Source organism: Hypomesus nipponensis, chromosome 23 (genome assembly GCF_054491055.1).
Source record: "Hypomesus nipponensis isolate SF chromosome 23, ASM5449105v1, whole genome shotgun sequence".
NCBI classification, from domain to species: Eukaryota; Metazoa; Chordata; class Actinopteri; order Osmeriformes; family Osmeridae; genus Hypomesus; species Hypomesus nipponensis.
In genome coordinates, this window is record NC_140383.1 from 124912 (window position 1) to 147198 (window position 22287).

Below are 22287 nucleotides of genomic sequence, written 5' to 3' on the forward strand. Positions count from 1 at the left end.
TGCGCCTTTGCCCAACCGCAAATAGTGGACGGTGTATTGCCGCATTTTGCGTGGTATTTATCAAACCAGATCCTCGTCGGGCAATCAGCGCCCATTAGTGTTAATTAGCGCGCCGTTAAAAGATGGGAAAAATTGCCTGCATGTTACTGCCACCATGGGTGATTCGAAGAAAAGAAGTTACCTGTTACCTGGCCAGGTGCAGTGACAGGGTCAGGGCCACAGTTACCATTAACACTGTAAAAGACTGAGAGATGATCCACTAGCTCCTTGTCTGGTCTTGAGCGTGTGTATTGATGTAAATTAATGAGAATGCAATTAATTAGTTAATGAATCACAGATACAGAACTTCCTTTCATACCAACATTGTCAACTTTCCAAAGACATCGAGGGTAGATGGTCCTGGCACTGGGTCTGGTCCTCGAGTCCTGGGTCTGAGTTGGGTCTGGTCCTGGTCCGGGTCGGGTCCTGGGTCTGGTCCTTGGGTCCTGGGTCTGAGTCTGGTCCTGGTCTGGGTCTGGGTCTGGGTCTGGGTCTGGGTCTGGTCCTCGGGTCCTGGGTCTGGGTCCTGGTCCGGGTCCTGGGTCTGGGTACTGGTTCTGGGTTGATACAGTTGATACTCTATAGTCTAATGCTGTACATGCTGCTCCGTGTTTTTCCTCTGCTAGTCTGTCTGCATGAGCAGCAAAGCATGGCTGCATTCAGCTTGTCTAACACACACACGTACACACTGTCACTCCAGCAGGTGTAACACACACTGTCACTGTCACAGCATGTGTAAGGCTGAATCCCAATACTCCCCCTTATCCCTACCCCTTACCCCTAGCCTTTACTTTTTTGTGTTCACGTAAGAGCTAGTGGTGTCCCAATACTCTTTTTGAGCTATGGGTAGGGCTAAGACGATGGGGTATACACCCCTTAAAACCAAGTAAGATCGGGAGCCCACTTGAAACCTAGGGCCATGTGAATACTGCGCGACCGGCAACAATGGCGGCCGGATCATCCAGAGAGTCCAATAAATGTAATATTTTCTGGTATATAGTCTTGTTTCGTGCTATACACAGTCCTGGACATACATATTTGCAACCATTTTCCTAATTGAAATGTTAAACTAAACAAAAAATCGCTAGTTTGCTACGCTAATGTTACAGTGCTGATTTGCACAAGTCCCGCATTTCTCTGACTAGCATGTCTACAGTTTTAAGTAAACTCCATTAGCAGCGAATTTAGTCTGATATCAGTGCATAACACTACTTTCTTTGGAGATATCGATACGTGCTAGATGACGTACCCGTAACCAAGTGGCGTCCCATTTCTTAGGGATATGTAGCCCTTACCCCTCAGTTTCGAGGGCCACAGCTAGGGGTAAGGGGTAGGGGTAAGGGGGAGTATTGGGATTCAACCTAACTCTGCCAGGGTTTGAGAAGAGAAGGCTGAGGGATCTGCTCTGCAGTGTTGTGTTAAGACAGTCTGTGAGGAGGCCGTGCGAGGCCAAACTTGGGCTGTGTTGTTGTCAAGTCTCTGTAGAGACGACTGAAGGAGCAGAACATGTTCAGTTGACACTTCAGCGGCTAACGGGAGACAACAGTCCTCTCACAACACGCTGTGGCAGAGAGGGGCTGGATGACATGCCTGAGTGGTGTATTTTTCAGACATTTATTGGAATGCAACTTTGTGATCTTTCAGTTGAAATGGTTTTGAATTACAGTTGTGTAGCTCAGTTGAAGTGTGAGGCGGCAGACTTCTGTTAAAACATGTTGGGTGGTAAGTGCTCCAGACATTGCCCTCTCCTCTCAACCTGCCAATCAGAGGGCGGGACATTTAGGGTGAGTAAAGTTCAGCCGGCCGGCCACTGAAGGAGCCCTCGTCTGAGCTCAACTGTCCGTGGACCAATCAGCAACCATCATTCTGTCAGTTGACCAATCAAAAACCATCATGGTTTCAGTGGCCCAAATTTTGATTAATTATTATGTCAGTCAACCAATTGCTAGCTATCATCTTGTCGTTGGCCCAGTTTTACACACACCATATTGAATACCTCTCTAAGCCATTTTCAGTAGAGATCCTTAGACTGTTGAACAAGCTGAATATTTTGCTTGGTTTTATACAGTTTAGAAGTTTTAACAACTTTGTTTATCTGTATTAAAACAACTTTCATCGCAGCATTCTGCAAGTCTGCATGCAGCTGCATATTTGGCCTCCCACTGTTATTCAAGGGCAATGCTGTTCAGCACCAGCCATTTTAGGGTGAGATAAGGATTCTCCGTTACCTGGAATAGGATTGTATTTTTATATATTTTTCCTCCACCTCCCTCCCTAGGCGGAGCATGCACGGAGCCACACTATTGCTGCACCATAGAGGCTGGAATACAAATCAAAACACCTTATTTCCCTCAGTTCCGTAAGACGTCCGAGATTGAATTTGAGTCTTTTCATCTTCCTTCTCATTTTTCCCACCCACCTCCACCTCCCTCCCTCCACTGCCCCTCCCCCACCCCCTTCCTAATGCCCCTCCACCTTCCTTCCTTCACTTCCACACCCCCTTCCTAATGCCCCTCAACCTCCCTCCACCTTGCCACCTTCCATCCAATAAGAATTACTTTTAAAACCACCCCTTTACAAAACGTGGTGATTCAACAATGTTTGAGCATGTTGAATAAATTAGAGGGGTAGAACTCAGTCAAGCTGTGTTCACTGATTCAATGGGATAGACTTGAAATGGGGTTTAAAGTAATTATTTCCTAAAATTCCTGCAAGCTGCAGGCTGCATAAAAATATTTTATTGTGAGTTTTCCAAACCACTTTGAAAGGTAATGAAATTGGAGTCTGCATCTTTCAATATGTATATACATGCAGTCCAGGACATCAGAAACGCAATGCAATTTTTTATAGTGATGTCTAGTATGTTTTATTATTGGCTTTAACATTTTGTTTGATTTCAACAACCTAAATCAAGTGTGTCTGCTCAGTTGTAGTGAGCAGGTTGACTAGAAAGACATTCCCTGAAGGACTGAAGAGGTTATTATCTCATCTTGTTTTGATAACTCAGACCAAGTCAGAATGCTGCTCCTCTCATCCACCTACTGTGACCTTCCAGCTTGTCTAACTCAGGCTTGGTGGATTGACTTTGGACAAACAGTGTGACTACAGGCAGAGACAGATGTGCCAACACTGGTCTGTGCGGATGGATCTGGCCTGCTGGCAGATGGTTGGCATCCTATGGTATTTGCTTCTGGGCACATGTTGGCATGCCACGCAATCTTCTCTTTGATCAGCTGTTACTCTGCAGTTACTCTGCTTGCCAGAGTTACTCGGTTTGCCAGCCATGGTTGTTAACACGATATACACATGGTGAAGCATCCAGTTGTAAGTAGGGTTGGGTACCGAAACCCGGTGCCATATAATCGGTATGTACTGGACTGAATCAGAACACACATTTCGGTGCCACTTAAATGCCTGAGCTGTCAATTGAAATAATTGCCCTGTAGTGTTCCGAAATGGACATAAGAAGCATCATCAGCACACATGATTGAAAAATAATGTCCTGACTGAGAAAATGTACGTGAATGCAAGTCGGAACAACAACATGGAAAGATGAAGAACATGGCAGACAACAGTGATCATTTTTAAAATAAAAGCTGTTCTTTAATGTCATCCACTGTCGTTTTGTGGCTCTTTCAAGTACCGGAAGTTCAGGCACCGGAACCATTTTTAAAGTATTGATTTGGGACCGGTATCGTTCTAAACCCAAACAATACCCAACCCTAGTTGTAAGTAAGGATTGTAGGATAGCTGTTTAGTGCAAGGTTTCATTGGTATGTGTCAAGCAGGCTGATGGCATCCTGATCCTGGATGTTCTGTAGCTCTAACTTCAAACCCCGCCCCCACCTTTTTATTTTCAATTATAGGGTAGAATATGAATCTTTAATAGGGTGATAATTGTGCTATCATATTTGCTGTCGCCCACCATTAGCCTAGATTAATTAGGCCATTTAGTTTAGCTTAAGAAAGTGTCTGCCATGAGGAATGGTGTGTAGGGACACATGCAGAGGAGCAGAAATCAGCACAATCTGCTTAGGATCACAACTATGACATATTTTTCTCTATTTCTCTCACAAACTCCCTCTCCTTTCTCACGCACATTCTCTCCCCTCATCTTTCCCTCTCTGCTTCATCAACTCAGCATTCCTCTTTTCCTTTACTAAAAGCTCTTCATCAGAAAAAGAGAAAATGATTTGTCCTTTATTACTCAGGTAGTGTGTGAGATTGAGTTGAGTAGAATTGAGTTCTTCTCATTTGATGGTAGTGTCAGATTGACAGTGCAGTTATATAGAAAACAGAACCGCAGATTAAGTTCACAAATAACTTTTCTTTTTGTTTTCCACTTTAAATATGTCTAGTTTATGGACCTGTATGCAGCTGTGTGTGTGGCAGGGAGTGGACATTTGCCTACTGTAGTAGTGCATTCTCCACCCTAGTGTGTGTGGTGTCAAGGACTAAAAGGCCTGTCCATGTCAATAGCTGTATATCTCCCAGCAGCCAGCTGGAAATGAGGTCTAATCGGGGGGAATATTAAAGTCACAATAGACTGCTCTCACTATAACTGCCTGTCAGCATAGACCCCTCTCTGGCAAAGATTAGTTTCCACCTCTGAATATTTATACACTTACTCTGGCGCTGTGATTGCCTCAAGTGTGTGCCTGTGTGCACCCATGCTTGGGATACTTATATGTTTAACTCCCATATATTCTGCGTGTGTACTAAATGGATCCTGTTTATTCCCACACGCTTCTTATTTGTGTATTTGTGCACATGCAAACCAACCCATCTGGTGTGTCCTAAAGGCAGTGTTTGACTGGTGCATGACTCTGTGCTCCCCAGGCGGTGTGGGTGCTGGCCATCCCCAGTGCCAGCCAAAATTCTTTACCATGGATGTGGATGAAGAGGAGAACATGAGTGAGTGAACAGCTGTCTAACTATGTGTAACTTCACCTGTGTTTGAGGTTGTCTCCCTCTTTCTGTCCATGACCTGGAGCTGTGATGTCACCAACTTAAAAACAAACAACTCAAACCATAGATGTTTTCAGATGAACAGTTTACCATGATGACTCAGACTAGGGCTATAATGACACTTGTTTTCAAACCAAATTTGTACTTTTAGCCAGTGTTACAGCTGTGCCTTAACAATACACATACTGGATTTGTGCATGTGTGTCATTTATTTGTTTGTGGGTTTAGTGAGTTGCCTGTGTGTGAAACCCTCACATAGCACATAAGGCTCTAAACCATTTTCAGCTTCGGTTTTCTACTCTGCTGAAAAACATTAAAATCACATCAAGCTTATGCTGAACCATAACCCATTGCATAATGGGTAGACAGCTACTCTGTCTACTAAATGAGTGCATCATCCCCCAACTACCTACTTGCCACCATGGCCCTTCTCTACTTTCAACTGGCTATGAAACTCTTACAATGAGTTCATGGCAAAATATGAAGCCTTTGTCTGGTTTAAACTTTTCCCACTAATGAGCAGGTCTCTAACCCTTTACTGTGTTTCCTCCAGTCACTCTCATAACTCTCACTCTGTGACATATACAGTACTATGACATTATTAATTTAATATTAAGTTGTTATTTGTTCTACTCAGGGCTAAAGCCACTTCAGTGATACTCCAGGATCTGAATGTTTTGTTCTCTCCTTTGATCGTAGAAGAACCCCTCTCCCCCCGCTTGGCTTGTGCATAACTTCCCTTTTGTTCTATAAGTCCCTCTGTGATACTCTCACATCAAGAAGCACTCTGGATGTGCACTCAAAACACTTCCTCACCTCATCCCCTTCCCTCTGGCACCACATGTAATGAAGAGACTTGAGGATGAGTTCTGTCTATGCAGAATTGGGAAACAAAAGTATATTTTATTTGTTGATGCTTGTAAAATGTGGCCTCGTAAAAAGATGTCAAATGCATGTCTGTTGTTTCCATCAGACTTGGTTGTAAAGTATTTCGAGCTTATGCAATAAGGGAGCTAGAACTTCTTTGGAAGATCATTAACATTGCTTGAAGAGTGTTGTTTTCATTAGATTTCATTAGATGTGTAAAACAGTGTTTTGAAGTTTTTGAGTGTATGAAGTTTTAAGTTTCTGGGTTGTCTTTTCCAAATGGAGGGGGTCTTCAACAGTCTCTCATCACCAGATCACTAATCGTACCACATTGTAGAACCTGTCTGTGGGAATGTGCCTCTTCCTTCCCACTTGCCTGCCTCTGAGATGCACCCTGCACTCCTCCCTGCCCTCTAGCCTCCCTCCTTCCTCCTCAGAAATATTCTCATTTGCACTGCGGATTCTCTTTCCCCCTGAGTACCGCAAGGAGTAACCTATCAAGCCTTTGCTGAAGGATGTTATAAATGAAAATGTTGCCAAAATTCCATCCACTTTGCCAACAGGACTTGGTGATGTGTGTTCATTTTCTGACATATTTCAGAACATCAGTTATGAATGATGGCTCAACATTCTAAATAGTAAATGTGGTCAAACGTGAGGAACCAGACACCACCATTAAACTAACAGCGAAGGGAAGATTGCTTGACGTGCATTTTGGTGCATGTTTGTATATGCGTGTTTGTCTGTTCTGTAGATACTGGAACCCTTGCTCTCCATCTTTATCTCCAACTCTTCCCTTTGCTGACCCACATTTCACGTTATGTTAAATGCACAAACAAACACTTTATTTACACTGGCCTTTACATAGTACCCCACTGCTAAATATTCTAATTCATACATAAAATTATAACAATTTATATTATATACACAACAACAAATATGAAATGTATACAATTGCTTTGATATGTATATTTATGGAGGATTGATGAATCTCGTCCAGTCCTTATCATTATTAACAAATGAGCAGCATTAATAAAAGGAACACACATCACTGGCTCAGTTTCAAAGAGTGATATAGGAATCTATCAATTTTACATTTACAAGGTCCTGCAACGAAGGCATTGTAAGTTACTCTTTCTGGGCACCGCAGGTTCGAGCAGCACTGACGTCAAGGAAAATCGCAATCTGGACAACGTGTCCTCCAAAGAGGGGGCCGCGGGAGCTGAGCAGCTCCCCAACGGCAGCGGGGGGGCCAGGAAGCGCCCTCTGGAGGAGGGCAACAACGGCCACGCACACTCCAAGTTCCGACCCAAGAAGCGGAAGAAAACCCCTGGGCCGGTCTTGCCCAAGAACGCACTCATGCAGCTGAATGAGATCAAACCGGGACTACAGTATAAGCTCCTCTCCCAGACCGGCCCAGTCCATGCCCCTGTGTTTGTCATGACTGTTGAGGTAAATGGGCAGCTGTTTGAAGGCACAGGCCCTACCAAGAAGAAGGCAAAGCTCAATGCAGCCGAGAAGGCGCTGCGTTCCTTTGTCCAGTTCCCTAACGCCTCGGAGGCACACCTGGCCATGGGGCGGACTCTGACAGTCAACACAGACTTCACGTCTGACCAGGCTGACTTCCCAGATATGCTTTTCAATGGGTTTGAGACGCCGGCTGTGCCTGAGGACTCCTTCTACCTGGGCTCTAACGGCAGCAACTCCTTCCCTTCCCTTGGGGAGTTTCCCCTCCCTCTGCCACCAGGCAGCAACCTCGTCCAAGCCCCCTTGCCCCCCCCCTCCTCCTTCAGCTCCCCCTCCAGCGGCAAAAATCCCGTCATGATCCTCAACGAGCTCCGGCCCGGCCTCAAGTACGACTTTGTGTCCGAAAGTGGCGAAAGCCATGCCAAGAACTTTGTCATGTCTGTGACAGTGGACACACAGACATTTGAGGGCTCAGGACGCAACAAGAAGCTGGCTAAGGCCCGAGCTGCCCAGGCAGCCCTGTCAGCCCTCTTCAACATGCAGCTCGACCAGACCCCCTCCCGCCAGCCCATACCAAGAGAGGGGCTGCAGCTACACCTGCCTCAGGTAATCCCCGCTCCTCCACAGGGCTGCAGTCAGTAGCAAGGGTTGAATATCAGTGGGAATACATCAAATAGTATTGGCAGAGGTCCTACCGTGGACTGTAAATTGTCTCATACTCACTGTCTTTTCACAAATGGCGGTTTACTTAGTTTAAGTGAGTACGAGGATTAAATGAGAAAAAGCCTTTCAGCATTTTGTTCACAATGGTTCAGTATCAAACAAGTAGAGCATTTCCAAAAAGCTAGGGCTTTTCAATGATTTATTATGGATACCCAAAACACTAATGCAAGTCTTTTATGAAAATCTGAATTTGCTTTGATCAAAGAATTTCATTGTCAGCTGTGGTATAGTCCATGCAGTGAGGGACCTATTTAGCAATTTTCTGGAAAAAAAACAACAATAGAGAAATGTATATGCTATTGAAGGCCAATGCAAAACATGTCAACTGCTACTTTCCTCTTTTGTAAAGCTCTCTCTTGGAAGTCGCTTTGGTTAAAAGCGTCTGCTAAATGCATAAATGTAAATGTACTTTATATTTGTAGCAGGAGCTGGTAAATTGGTCTGCATGTTGGAAATCTTCAAAATGTGCTAGGACGCAATTATTTTTTATTTTACTTTCCTTTTACTTTCCTTTTTTGCAGATATCCTAAATTTAATATTTCGAAGAAGTCACTCAATGTAATAACTCATACTCTGTCAGCAAAGCTGTAGCTTGTTAAAGCTGGTCTTATAGTCAGGGTTTTCTTTTCTAGATTTTTCTCAGCTAGTTGATTTAAGGTGTACCAACATTCAAATAAGCATATCTTCGTCACCTATTTTCAGATTTCAATGTATGACGTATCATTTAAATGCTTTCATTAACTTTCATAATCTGTGAACGATAACCTTGCACTACTTGAGGACTTGTCACATTTACATTACATGTGAAAGTCCCCAATGGAATACTTTAGACCTCTGTCAGTCATCACTAAACTGAAAATTAAGATGAGATTAATCTTGAAAAATGTCAGATTAAATCACATTTTAAGACAGACAACAAAATATGTAGATTGTGATCTGAGGCAGAGACTGATTCTCACATATCACCAACTCTCACTTCCATAATCCTTATTGGTGGTAAAAACTGTATCTTAATTAACATAATTCATAATTTTGTGAAAGCAATTTCTGACCCACCTAGGACCTTGTCCCCCAGGCAAGTCAACCAAGGTCAAAAAAAAAAAAAAGCTAAGTATACTAAATCTTAGCATACTTGAGCATACTTGAAGAGTGATTAATCATCAGTATACTTCAAGTTATTGAATGATTAGTTAATTTGAAGTGTGCTATTTTTGAACAACTTATTTTGTACTTAATATATTTAAGTTGTAATTAAATTGTACTAAAGCACAATTTAAAGTATATTAAGTGCACTTTTACGTGCTGAAGTGGAACAACTTCAAGAATACTGAGTACACTTTAAGTATACGGCTATGTCCATATACTTAAAGTGTACCAAGTATACTTGAAGTTGTTCCACTTTAGCACGTAAAAGTGCACTTAATATACTTTAAATTGTGCTTTAGTTACATTTGAGCAGCACACAGTTTTAGAAAGACTATGCTCTGGTTTTTGGAAGGGGATTATTTTGTGCCTCATAGGTTTTCAAATCAAATTTATTTGTATAGCCCTTTTTACACGCAAGCATGTCACAGAGGGCTAGGTTTTGTATCTGAAATGGTCAAGGTTGATCAGAGTGTTAGGGTTAGGGTGCACACAAGCTTGCTCCTGTCCCAAAAAGGTTCAAACTGGTTAAAGGTTCACTGGCTATCACTTGCACTTTTCATAGGCTGTCAATAAAGCTTGGGTTCATTTGAGTGGAGGTGGGGGGTTATGGGAGGGTTATCTTGCCTTAGACACTGCAGAAGATGCCAGTGTGTGAGGAGAGAGTGCAGCCTGGAAAGGGAAGCAGTGAAACTGTCAACAGCTCCAAGCGTCTACTGAGAACTTCTCAGTTTTCTTCTTTTTTTTTTTTTTTTTAATAATTATTTGCTCGGTTATCAATTGAATCATTACCAGGCAACTCATGTCAATGATAGTGCACCCACTAATAGCTCTATGAATCCTCTGTCTAATAATATTAAATAAATGTACCTTCAGCTGTACTCTCGAAAGCTCTTCCATCTGGACGAGGCTAATGAAAAATTGGAAACACGAGTGATGAGCATTTCAATTGAACACAAACATAAAGCAACAAAGACCTTTATACGTTTACATAACACAGGGCATTAGAGCTTTTTTTTACTTCCCTGCTGCAATTGACTCAAACATTCAGCAGTCACATTATCCTGGTACAGCCCAGCAGCCAGCAAGTACCAGGGAAGTGATAGTGGACTAATCACTTTAATTTTTTACCATTCAGCCGTTACCTTTCTTCGCTGTAATAATGTTCCCCTATATTACCACTGCATAAGAGCCAGTGACAGAAAATCTGAATCAGAAGGCATTTTATTCGCCATGAATGTTTGCACAAACAAGGAATTTACTTTGGCAGGTAGGTGCATACATTAAACATATAGGAATATTGAAACTTAAGTATGTGGACTAACTATACAAAAGGAGCAAAGTCTAGCTAATACTATGGGGGATCTAGCTATTACTAAGGGGAATAAAAAATAAAATATAAAATATAAGTAGTCATAATTTACAATCTAACTTAAAAAAAAAGGCAGCTGTCAAGGGAAAAAACGTATAAAGTTCATAGTAGTATTTCCAAATTAAATATTAAACAAGGCATCTAGAATTTCAGCACTTGAGAGTTTTTATCACAGGAAGATACTAAAAGATTCGAGGGCATGCCAAAAAAGATATGTCTACAAATACCTCAGAGTCTCAACCCAGATTTGTTTAGTGTTTTTGAAATTCTTGTTTCTTTTCTTCCAACTTGTAATGTCAGCCTTGTGACAAGTACAATACTGCTCGGAGCATGTTCCATCCATGGCACTCAAAAACATGACAAGCAGTGTGTTGGGGTTTGACTGTTTCAATGTGTCTTATGATCTGGACTGAGTCCCGAGTGTGTTTGCTGCATGCGTGTGCTGGCCAGGTTTTGGCAGATGCCGTCTCTCGTCTGGTGGTGGATAAGTTCAGCGAGCTGACTGACAACTTCACCTCCCCCCACGCACGTCGAAAAGTCCTGGCGGGGGTTGTCATGACAACAGGTATGCTTAGCCACCCTGCATGATGGAAATGAGCTTCTCTCTAAACTTAACCTGTCACTGTAATCAGTATCTCACTACCAGCTGAACTACACTCAGTACCTCATTACTTCTGAAGTGCCCTTAGTATTCTTACGATTTTAACCTTTGGAACTATACACAACTTCTCTTTGAGTGTGTATACATGTGGTGTCTTAAACACATCCCCCCCCCCCCCCCCCCAGGCACAGATGTCAAAGAGGCTCAGGTCATATGCGTCTCCACGGGGACAAAGTGCATCAACGGCGAGTACATGAGCGACCGCGGCCTGGCGCTCAACGACTGCCATGCGGAGATCATCGCCCGCCGGTCGCTCATCCGGTACTTCTACACACAGTTGGAGTTCTTCCTCAGGTCAGGATTAGGGTTAGACACAAGCACAGTACTGTAGGAATGAGTCCCTCAGTACTGTAGGAATGAGACCCACGCAGTACTGTAGGGATGAGACCCACGCAGTACTGTAGGGATGAGACCCACACAGCACTGTAGGGATGAGACCTTCAGTACTGTAGGGATGAGACCCTCAGTACTGTAGGGATGAGACCCACACAGTACTGTAGGGATAAGACTCTCAGTACTGTAGGGATGAGACCCACACAGTACTGTAGGGATAAGACCCACACAGTACTGTAGGGATGAGACCCTCAGTACTGTAGGGATGAGACCCACACAGCACTGTAGGGATGAGACCCACACAGTACCGTAGGGATGAGACCCACACAGTACTGTAGGGATAAGACCCACACAGTACTGTAGGGATGAGACCCTCAGTACTGTAGGGATGAGACCCACACAGCACTGTAGGGATGAGACCTTCAGTACTGTAGGGATGAGACCCTCAGTACTGTAGGGATGAGACCCACACAGTACTGTAGGGATGAGACTCTCAGCACTGTAGGGATAAGACTCTCAGTACTGTAGGGATGAGACCCTCAGCACTGTAGGGATGAGACCCACACAGCACTGTAGGGATGAGACCTTCAGTACTGTAGGGATGAGACCCACACAGCACTGTAGGGATGAGACCCTCAGTACTGTAGGGATGAGACCCACACAGCACTGTAGGGATGAGACCTTCAGTACTGTAGGGATGAGACCCTCAGTACTGTAGGGATGAGACCCACACAGTACTGTAGGGATGAGACCCTCAGTACTGTAGGGATAAGACTCTCATCCACATCAGCGGGGGGTGGATCAGCTCTAAATATGCTCTTGTCTCCTATTTATAGTAGTATAACAGTGTAATGTACTAATATAACTGTAATAGAACAATACTTTTTTGTGTTAAACTTCAGAATGTTGTACAACAATCCTGTTTTTGTGAGCATACAAAGTAGGAAACTGTGCGTAACATGGTGTATAAAATATATAAAATGTTAATGGGCTATTTTAATGAGCGTCCATTGCTGAAAGATTTTATTTCCCTCCTTCCCCTAGCAACAACAAGGAAGATCATCACAAGTCTATCTTTATACGGTGTGAGAAGAGAGGGTACCGGTTAAAAGACAATGTTCAGTTCCACCTCTACATCAGCACTTCACCTTGTGGAGACGCCAGAATCTTCTCACCGCATGAGGCTGGCATGGAAGGTACATGCGCACACACACACACAAACACTTCCTCAAACACATACCCCTATCCTTTCACAATGGGAAACAGATTCCTCCTATGTAGTTGTGTATATCTTACTCCACATATAAGTACTGCTGTGATTAAACATCCAACATGAACAGAAAGAGAATTGAGCACTTCTCGTCTTCTTCCCTCAAGTGTTGAATTTCAACATTGTGGGGGACAGGGTTATTCCCTGTGTACAGCAGTGTTCCTTTGTTGTAGGATTGAATAACCCTGGAAAAACCCTGAATGAAAATCGCACAAATGTCTTTTTGTCTGGAGATATCCCATACTCCTTAATGATATAGGGATTTTTAGTTCAGATTATACTGCATCATTTCCTTAAAGAATACAATCTCCTTCTACTCCTGTCTGCTCATGATTTCCTTCACTCCCAGATCAAGGGGACCGGCATCCCAACCGTAAAGCCAGGGGACAGCTGCGCACCAAGATTGAGTCTGGGGAGGGCACCATCCCTGTGCGCTCCAGCAACACCCTCCAGACATGGGACGGGGTGCTACAAGGGGAGAGGCTGCTCACCATGTCCTGCAGTGACAAGATTGCACGGTAACTTGATTCTCTATACTGGTCTGCAGGCTATATACTGCTCAATACTGTTCTATACTGCACAATACTGTTCAGTGCTTCTCTATGCTGCTCTGTCCTCCTCTATACTTCATTAAGCTTCTCTATTGGTTAACAATTGAAAAATATTATTGACTAATATTACTTAGAAAAGACAACAAAACATCACCTATAAAACAGTTTTGTTTTATTTACTGGTCCTCCACTAGATTTTGTTCCTACAGGTCAAATATATTGACATTGTCTTAAGAATTTCAGTGCCCAGTCTGACCTTGTGTTGTTTCGTTGTACCTGACAAATAAATGACTTGAACATGATTTTCTTCAGGCAGCGCCAGGGACAGCTGAATGATGGCTTCTCACACTCAGGCATGTTGGCAGGCAGCACACTCAAGGCTAAGCCGTCCCCTCCTTCCTGATATACACACCTCTCTCATTGTACAATGTCATACAATTTGTAAAAACATTGTGTTTAACCTTTGTGTAACCAGGCATGTCAGTTAAGCACAGCAGGACATCACAGAATGGGTTAATCATAATTGAAATAACATGACATCAATCATGTCAAACTTTGGGAAATAAACTTTTCCTAAAATTATCGTGCATTATAATAAAGGACGAGCACCAAACTCATTATCAGTTCCAAGTAGATGTTACTTGTAGGGTTCTGGCTGGACGTGTGCAATCTAGATCAACAACATCCTCTTCAGTCTACCGTTAAACATTGCTGCTCCTCACGTCTACCAGGTGACAGTGAGTCTAGCATGCCTTCCCTGGATAACTGATTATCAGCATCAGGATGCCATACAGCGGAATTTGCATAATTTTCAAGACCAAGGCCTACGCGTTTCTTTCCTATGCTTTATACTTCTCCCCCTCCCTCCTGTGACTTCCCTCCCTTCCCTGTGGTGCCATATAGAAAGTTCTGGTTGCATCTCCCTCCTTTTCTCCTGCTATTTCAACACTCTCATTAGAAGTGTTCCCAACTTCAGCTGTTTTTTAAAGAGCAGCTGATTGTCAGGCCTTTAGAATGTAATCACCTCACCTCCCCTGGCACAGTGTCCATGCAGGGAGCAGGTGCTTGTCTAAGTGGGCAGGGAATGAGATGAAGAGTGCGTGTGCTGAGGGAAGAAAATCTGCATGAATCGTGCCACGATTAGGGAAAGTGTTCTGCGTGGATTGATTGGTTCCTTTGATTGAGAGCTAAATGGCACTATAGCACCATTGGTGGTGTTGGAGATTCCTAGTTAAACTAAATCATGGGGGAGAGGAGGGCTAACCAAAGGACCATAATAACTCACCTCAGCGACCAGCCCCTCCACCGCCCTATCCCTGTTTCTGTTGCGAATGGACGCCATCATCACCGAAGGCAGCCAGAGGTCTCCTGTTCTCCATCTGACTGCGGAAACTGTTTCTTAATTTCACACACTCTCACACACATCACCTGCGGGCCGAGAGACAGGAACAAGCGTGTGCTTTCAGAGCTGTTTGTCAGAGTCTCGTTTCTGTCGCCTGGTAATGGTCTCTTAACCCCACGCCTCTTTCGCTGTCTCATTTGTGAACTCCTCTCACTGTGGCGGGCAAATCGAGCGCTTCATAGAGCATGTCAGGGAAATGAATGGAAAAGATGGCTAATGTAACAACATTGGAATATTGTTAGAAAAAGGGGAAATTGGATACTTTCAGTGTCCATTACTTTTATCTTGTGTGCGCACGTGTCCCACAACTGAGTTTGTGTGCTGGGTGTTTGTGCGTGAAGGCTCAGAGAATGACTTAGCAATATCTCTTTACTTGTGAGTCTGCCTGAATGCTAACAATGTTAAAGAACAATGTGTTTGTATTTCTCTGTCAGGTGGAATGTGGTGGGTATCCAGGGCTCACTGATGAGTTACTTCTCAGAGCCCATCTACTTCTCCAGCATCATCCTGGGCAGCCTGTACCATGCGGACCACCTGTCCCGCGCTATGTACCAGCGCATCGCAGACATTGAGGACCTGCCCCAGCAGTTCAACCTCAACAGACCCCTGCTCAGCGGTCAGTGTACACATGTCGTCTGCTGGACAACGCACCCAGACATTGATGTTTCCTGAACATAAACACTGTTCTTGACAAGGCAGTGACAGTATCTGTGTGGAGAGACAAACATATATGTTTCTCTTCCCATGCACCACTGCTCCAGTCAACAAGGTTAAACTTGACAGAGAATCAGGGGTATTTACAGGAATATGTCTGATCCTATCAGAGAGATGGCCATGTTTGATCTGAGGTGACATTTGCTTACCTGCTGTGGAACCTGGAAAATCACTTTTTGCCAACCTCTCAGGTCCTTTTTCAGAAGGTCACATCTGTTGTTTGTATTGTTTTTACATCTCTTCTTCCTCAACCCTTTCTCTCATCCTTCTCTTTCTTCTCCTTTCATGGTTGTGTTCAGTTTTCCATCAGTACTCTGTCTTCATCATCTGTTCTCCTTTTCTGCCTCCATCTCTTCCTCTACAGCTGAGGAGATAATGGCAGTGTTATTAACCTTTTCCGCTTTGTGGGGTTTTGCTGTGAAAGGCTTTTCCACACGGCTGTTCAGCATTTAACTTCTAAATCATAATCCCACCCAGCAGCGTGCTGTGCTGAACAGACCCAGAGATTTTAACACTACCACCTAATTTAGTCCACATATTTCAGTTTCAATATTCCTATATGTTTAATGTATGCACCTCCCTGCCAAAGTAAATTCCTTGTTTGTGCAAACACTCATGGCGAATAAAATCCCTCTGATTTTTCTGATTCTGATTCTAATTCACATCCTGAATGGGCTCTTGTTTTAAGTTTCAGTTGAGAATGTTACTGTGTTTTGTTCTGACTGCAGGTATCAGCAACGCAGAGGCCAGGCAGCCGGGCAAGGCGCCCAACTTCAGTGTGAACTGGGCCGTGGGTGACCAGGTGCTGGAGGTCATCAATGCCACCACGGGCAAAGACGACCTGGGCCGTGCCTCGCGCCTCTGCAAGCACGCCCTGTACAGCCGCTGGGTGCGCTTGCACTCCAAGGTGGGAGAAGCACACAGTCACCTGTCTCTTACTGTGATGGTTGGGGGATGGGAGACACTTCAAACCCAAATGACCCAGAGCCCCCCTTCTAGTCTTATAATCTTTTAGTTACCACGGTTAGGGTTAGTACCCCCTCCCCCCCTCGTCAGTAGGTCGTCTGTAACTGGTGTTCTCTCCCTAGCTCTCATCCACGCTGAGAATCAAGGTGCCCAAGCCCAGTTTGTACCACGAGGCCAAGCAGGCAGCACTGGAGTATCACTCCGCCAAGCAGACCCTCATCAAGGCCTTCCACAAGGCCGGCCTGGGAGCCTGGGTGAAGAAGCCCATTGAGCAGGACCAGTTCAGCCTGACCTCTTGAGGAGAGGACAACTTCCACATCCTCCACACACTACACCCTCCACACACTACACCCTCTACACACCACACACACTACACCCTCCACACACTACACCCTCCACACACTACACCCTCCACACACCACACCCTCCACACACTACACCCTCCACACACTACACCCTCCACACACTACACCCTCCACACACTACACCCTCCACACACCACACACACTACACCCTCCACACACTACACCCTCCACACACTACACCCTCCACACACCACACCCTCCACACACTACACCCTCCACACACTACACCCTCCACACACTACACCCTCCACACACCACACCCTCCACACACTACACCCTCCACACACTACACCCTCCACACACCACACACACTACACCCTCCACACACCACACCCTCCACACACTACACCCTCCACACACCACACACACTACACCCTCCACACACCACACACACTACACCCTCCACACACCACACCCTCCACACACTACACCCTCCACACACCACACACACTACACCCTCCACACACCACACCCTCCACACACCACACCCTCCACACACTACACCCCCCACACACCACACACACTACACCCTCCACACACCACACCCTCCACACCCGACACAGAGAGCCTTTCTCCCCAGAGAAGAGAGGGGGAATAACACCAGCCACTGAGACTTCATGTCCATGCATCTACTCTGTTGCATGAGTGTATGTGAATGTGTGCTTATGTGTGTGAAGGTGCGTCCTCATCACTCTGATATCATTCCTCCTTGTGCTGTTCTTCTTTTTATACATTTATCTCCATTTTAATGACCTCTTTTGATGAGTAGAACTGCTTGATCTCTCATGAAGCTTTACTGTTTGAAACTGGAATTATGTGCTTCTGTTTGTTCATCACTCATGCCTGAGTAATAGAATGAGAGAGATGTGAGAGAGAAACTGTGTCCTGATGGTGCATAACATAGTGTTTCATTTAGTTAAATAACTTAATTATTGACCCATATAGACAGAGAATTGTAAATACAAACAACAGTTTGTAAGATTTAACATTTTTTACGTTATATATTTTATTATAATATATGACAATATTATAGTTAATTTTACTTTTGGAGATGGGAATTTAATGTTTTAGCAAAAGAACAGGATCAAGATGATGACACCGAACCCCTACATGGAGGTAGCTGCTGTTGTCAAGCAGACTACAGTTCCCTGAAGTTGAATATTTCTGCTGTAATCTGTAGTTATGATATGTTTGTTTGTTTCCAGTCTTTCACATTCTATACTTGAACTATGGGCTATAGTGAAGGAAGGCAGTTTGAAGGGAGACATTAAGTAGTACTGCACATTTTATTCCTTACTGACCCATTGTAAGCAATGGCTTGCAAGGGAAATGTTTTCCCAAGTCTGCAGAGCCAATATTCAGTCCAGTTAGGGTCAGGGTTCCCAGAGGCAGGGTTCCCAGAGGCTGGGTTCCCAGAGGCCGGGTTCTCAGAGGCCGGGTTCCCAGAGGCAGGGTTCTCAGAGGCAGGGTCAGGGTTCTAAAAGGCATGTTCAGGGTTCTCAGAGCAGAGACAGATTTAAGTCATACTTCCCTTTATTTTCCTATTTTTGATATGTCGGGGTAGATGACCCTACAGGTTAGGGGGTAGCAGCATCTCAGAGTTAGGGACAAGGCCCTCTTTGACATATTGTTGTCCTTCATAAGCATGCTGCTTAGACACAATAAAATATTAATAATATGTCCTTGGCTGAAGGTAAAATGCTTATTTGCTAAATGAGATTGACATTGTGGTACAGTAATAGCATTCAGTGCGTACAGATGAAATACTCATCCTTAATGTGTATTGATGCTCTTTATAAAGGTGCACTGTAGTCTGACAACTTCCATGGGAAACCCAAAAGACGCACAGTGTTTCTGTATTTTGGCAAGGGACCAAACACTTTTGCTTCAAGTCCTGAAGTTCTTCTTTGGGCTCTCAACCCCTTTCTTCTCATGTGTGCTGATTTTCTACTCTGAACTTTTTCTACTGTCTGATAAATAGTGGACCCCAGTAGAAGAATCTGAATCAGAAACAAGTTTAATCGCCAAGTAGTTTTTACACAACAAGGAACTGACCTTGGTGGGCAGGTGCATGTATAATAACCTGCTACTGTATCCGTGTTCTCCAGGCAGGTCAGCTAACAGCATGTAAAAACAGCTGCACACGGGAAATGAGGAGCCAAGCTCAGCCAGCTCACTCCGACACTAGGGTTCCGTTAGTTGCTGTCATGACAACAGGAAAGGTCGTTTGCATCCTAGTAGTGTGTTGTGTGTACGGAATGTAGAATGAATGAGATTGTGTTCTGTAGGTGTGCATGCACATGTTGTATGCACATGTGTGTGTGTGTGTGCACCTGTGTTCAAATGTATGCATGTGGGAAAGACATGTTTTGCGAACACCTACAGTACAAGTAAAACGTTGAAAAAGGACATTGGAGATCGCTATGGAGATCGCTATGGAGATTGCTATGGAATCTTCACCAAAGATGTCTTTGTATATGGTTATTAACACTTTTCTGTATTAAGCAAAACAAAAGAGAGATATTGGGACATATTTTTTCAAACCTGTTTCTCACACATAAATTGATGCGTATAAAAATACCATTTATTTTGCTGATCTCTTGGTGTATAATTTGTACATAAGATGGTTTGTGTTCTGTTACCAGCATCCGTGATGAAGCTTTGTCCGGCTACTTCAGCAGGTGTAAATATTGTGGAAATGCTAATGATATTCCTAAGGATACTGCAAATATGAATTATGCCAATGGCAAAATGATCCAGTGTACAAAGATTCCTATTTCAGGAACGCAGACTAACTTATTGTCCCTTGTCCTTTCCCATCAAACTGCTGGGATTCAATGTACTCTTGTTTTTGGATTTGTTAATCTCCTCTAATGGGAAGTAATGCTCGTCTTTCACCAAATCAAGATGTTTGCAGGGATGTAGTCCGTAGTCTTTGTTCAGAAAACGTCCAGTGATCATAAGTGTCCTGTCGACCAGACCAGATGCATGTGTAAAACGACATGTTGACCTCAGAAAGGCTAGAGGCTGTTTCAGAGCAGCGTTTCTCAGCTCGCAGCCTCTGTCCAGCTATAGGCCTCTAATGCATCCTGGTCGATGAGGAGGACAAGCGCACGTCAGGGCCTCCATCAGCCAAGAGAACTTCACCCACGTCAAGAGCAATACCACCAACACCCCCTTTAACGACCCCAGACAGGAGCAGGACCCAGTATAGAGCTGGGGAGAGCAGCATGAAGAACTTTCCTCAGCAGGCTCCACCGTCCTCGTGTACTGTCTTTACTGGCTCCCTCGTCTGCTTTTTGGTTTAGTGTGTTCTTAAAGACTGCCTGCCTACTCTAGTTTGCGCCTTGTTTTTGACTGCACTAAAGATGTCAACTAATGATGTCATGAAACAACCATCCACTTTCTTGGACTGGATGGAACTATATAGCAAGAAGTGAAGCTGCTCTTGGAGTGGTCCCAACAGTCTCCTCAGTCGTACTCTTTTAAGTGGTTTGAGATGCGGCCCACACGGGGGTTGGCAGCCTCCACTCCCGTCACCAGCCTCCTCCACCTCAACCACCACCCTGCATGTGCTCCTACTCTGAAGCTGCACCCAAGCATGACAACATTTAAAAGGACTTGTATGTAGAAAATAAATCTGATAAAATAGATGAACAAACAATAATAAAGAAGACCTTAGTGTACTTTTGCAGATGGGCTTGTGTTCTTTTTGGAGGCAGTTTTGTGTGTGTGAGCTTTGTTAATTCACACTGAAACTCTTAAAGTACACATACATTACACTGAAACACTGAAACTTTTAAAGTATACATACATTACATACTGACATGTGGAGGGAAGAAGGTGTAATCAAGAACCACCATAAAGGTTCTCCAGTTGGTTTGTGGAACTGCCGGGTTGGGTAAGTCCGTTGAGGTTTTGAATCATATTTACAAGGCATATCATGAAGGCACCATTCATGCTTTGATGTGTTCAAAGCACATCAGTGCAACGTTTCTGTATTCTTGGATCTCCTGCCATCTTTGGCTCAGGCTGGGAATGGTGTTTTGTCAGCCTGAACACGGGTAAAGGAGGATCCATATCACCCTGACTTCACTTGTACAGAAGACTATTGTTATAATAAACAAACAAAGTCTGTGCATCAGTGTTCTTGCAACCACAAGTAACACCTTACATTGAGGTCCTTATTAAAGTCTATTTGCAAAAGTACTGTGTTGTAGGCACTGTGGAACTGTCATTACACACTGCAAGTATATATTTGTTGCCGAGCAACATTCTGCTCTTTTACACAGTTGTAGGAAGGCTCTCTCCTACGTATATGTATATAATAGAAATAGACATACTGTGTATAACTAAAATTAGACTGATCCACAATATAATTACGTTTTAAGTACATGTTGCACTGTTACATCATCAGTCCTACTGAGAAGTGAGAGGTAATACTGTGTGTTTGTGTGTGTGTGTGTGTGATAGGAAATACTTTGTGTGTGTGTGAGAGAGGTAATACTGAGCGTGAGAGGTCACTAGCTGGTGCCCCTGAGAAAAATGATAAATCATCAGATTTGGTCCAGGAGACGGTGGGACTCATTCAAGACCCACATTTCCATTTCAATTTTCTGCCCTGCAGAGTTGATGCATGTGGCGAAGCAAGCCCACTCCTCAGCCTGGCCAACTCCATCTCTCTGGTGTTCATTGGCTACAACATCTAGTGAGGGTGTGCGTGTTCCCATGGCAAATCTCACACCTGCTGTCACTTCTGGTAAGATAAGGGTCTTAGAAAGAATTCTTAAATTATTCTTAGTTGAAGAAAAACAATCGTAAGGTACCAAGCACACTAGCAATACATTTGTGGGTCTTTTTTTGTCCTTCTAAGATGAAAGGTGTCAACATTCCATAGTTTTGACCCCATATGCCAGGCTAGAGGTCTGTCTAGAGTAGATTACAAACATGTTCACCAGATCATTAGTATGATGCTAAGCGATAAAAGGACAGCAGATATGTAGGAAGATGCTGTTCAACATGTTGAAACGTTAAAACTCAGGTCTACTGAGCCGACTAGGACTGTTTAACGCAAGACTCTTCTGATAAGGAGGTGTTCTAGCTGACAGAATCATCAAATCATCAGTCCCTGCTCTCTTTACTGGAAAGAGATGAGTGAAGAGGAATCTGTGTGACCTTGTTACTATGGGTAGAGCCTTTTCTTAAGGCTGCATCAAAGTATACTTTCTGGCACAAACGTGTGTGTGAACCTGTTCTTGTCTGCGTGTTCAGGAGATTTATTGCATATTACCCATTCATCTCTTTGTTATGAACTGTTCCTGGTGAGCAAAGGGCTATTTGAATAGCTAAATTGTCTGAGCGCTGTGAAAAACTAGGTTTAATGGCCCTCTGTCCTTATTGCACAGTATCAAAGTCAAACGGTCGATCTAAGGCCCTCCGGCAACTA

At 43.9% G+C, this 22287-nt stretch overlaps 1 protein-coding gene across 4 annotated transcripts in view; it reads left to right on the top strand.

Annotated features, from left to right (window-relative positions):
* Positions 1-20535, top strand: part of LOC146233250 (double-stranded RNA-specific editase 1-like) — a 69714-nt gene extending 49179 nt beyond the window's left edge. For 3 of the 4 annotated variants that reach the window (XM_084688597.1, XM_084688596.1, XM_084688598.1), the window contains 9 exons: positions 4879-4953; positions 7025-7947; positions 11030-11144; positions 11366-11534; positions 12618-12769; positions 13193-13361; positions 15231-15412; positions 16239-16417; positions 16599-20535. In XM_084688597.1, the coding sequence (XP_084544723.1) occupies positions 4926-4953; positions 7025-7947; positions 11030-11144; positions 11366-11534; positions 12618-12769; positions 13193-13361; positions 15231-15412; positions 16239-16417; positions 16599-16775 (2094 nt within the window). In that variant the 5' untranslated portion in view covers positions 4879-4925 and the 3' untranslated portion in view covers positions 16776-20535. Of the gene's footprint in view, positions 1-4878; positions 4954-7024; positions 7948-11029; positions 11145-11365; positions 11535-12617; positions 12770-13192; positions 13362-13706; positions 15197-15230; positions 15413-16238; positions 16418-16598 lie in introns of those variants that run through there. The other variant, XM_084688599.1, reaches the window with a different exon arrangement.
* Positions 20536-22287: the final 1752 nt, after the last annotated feature.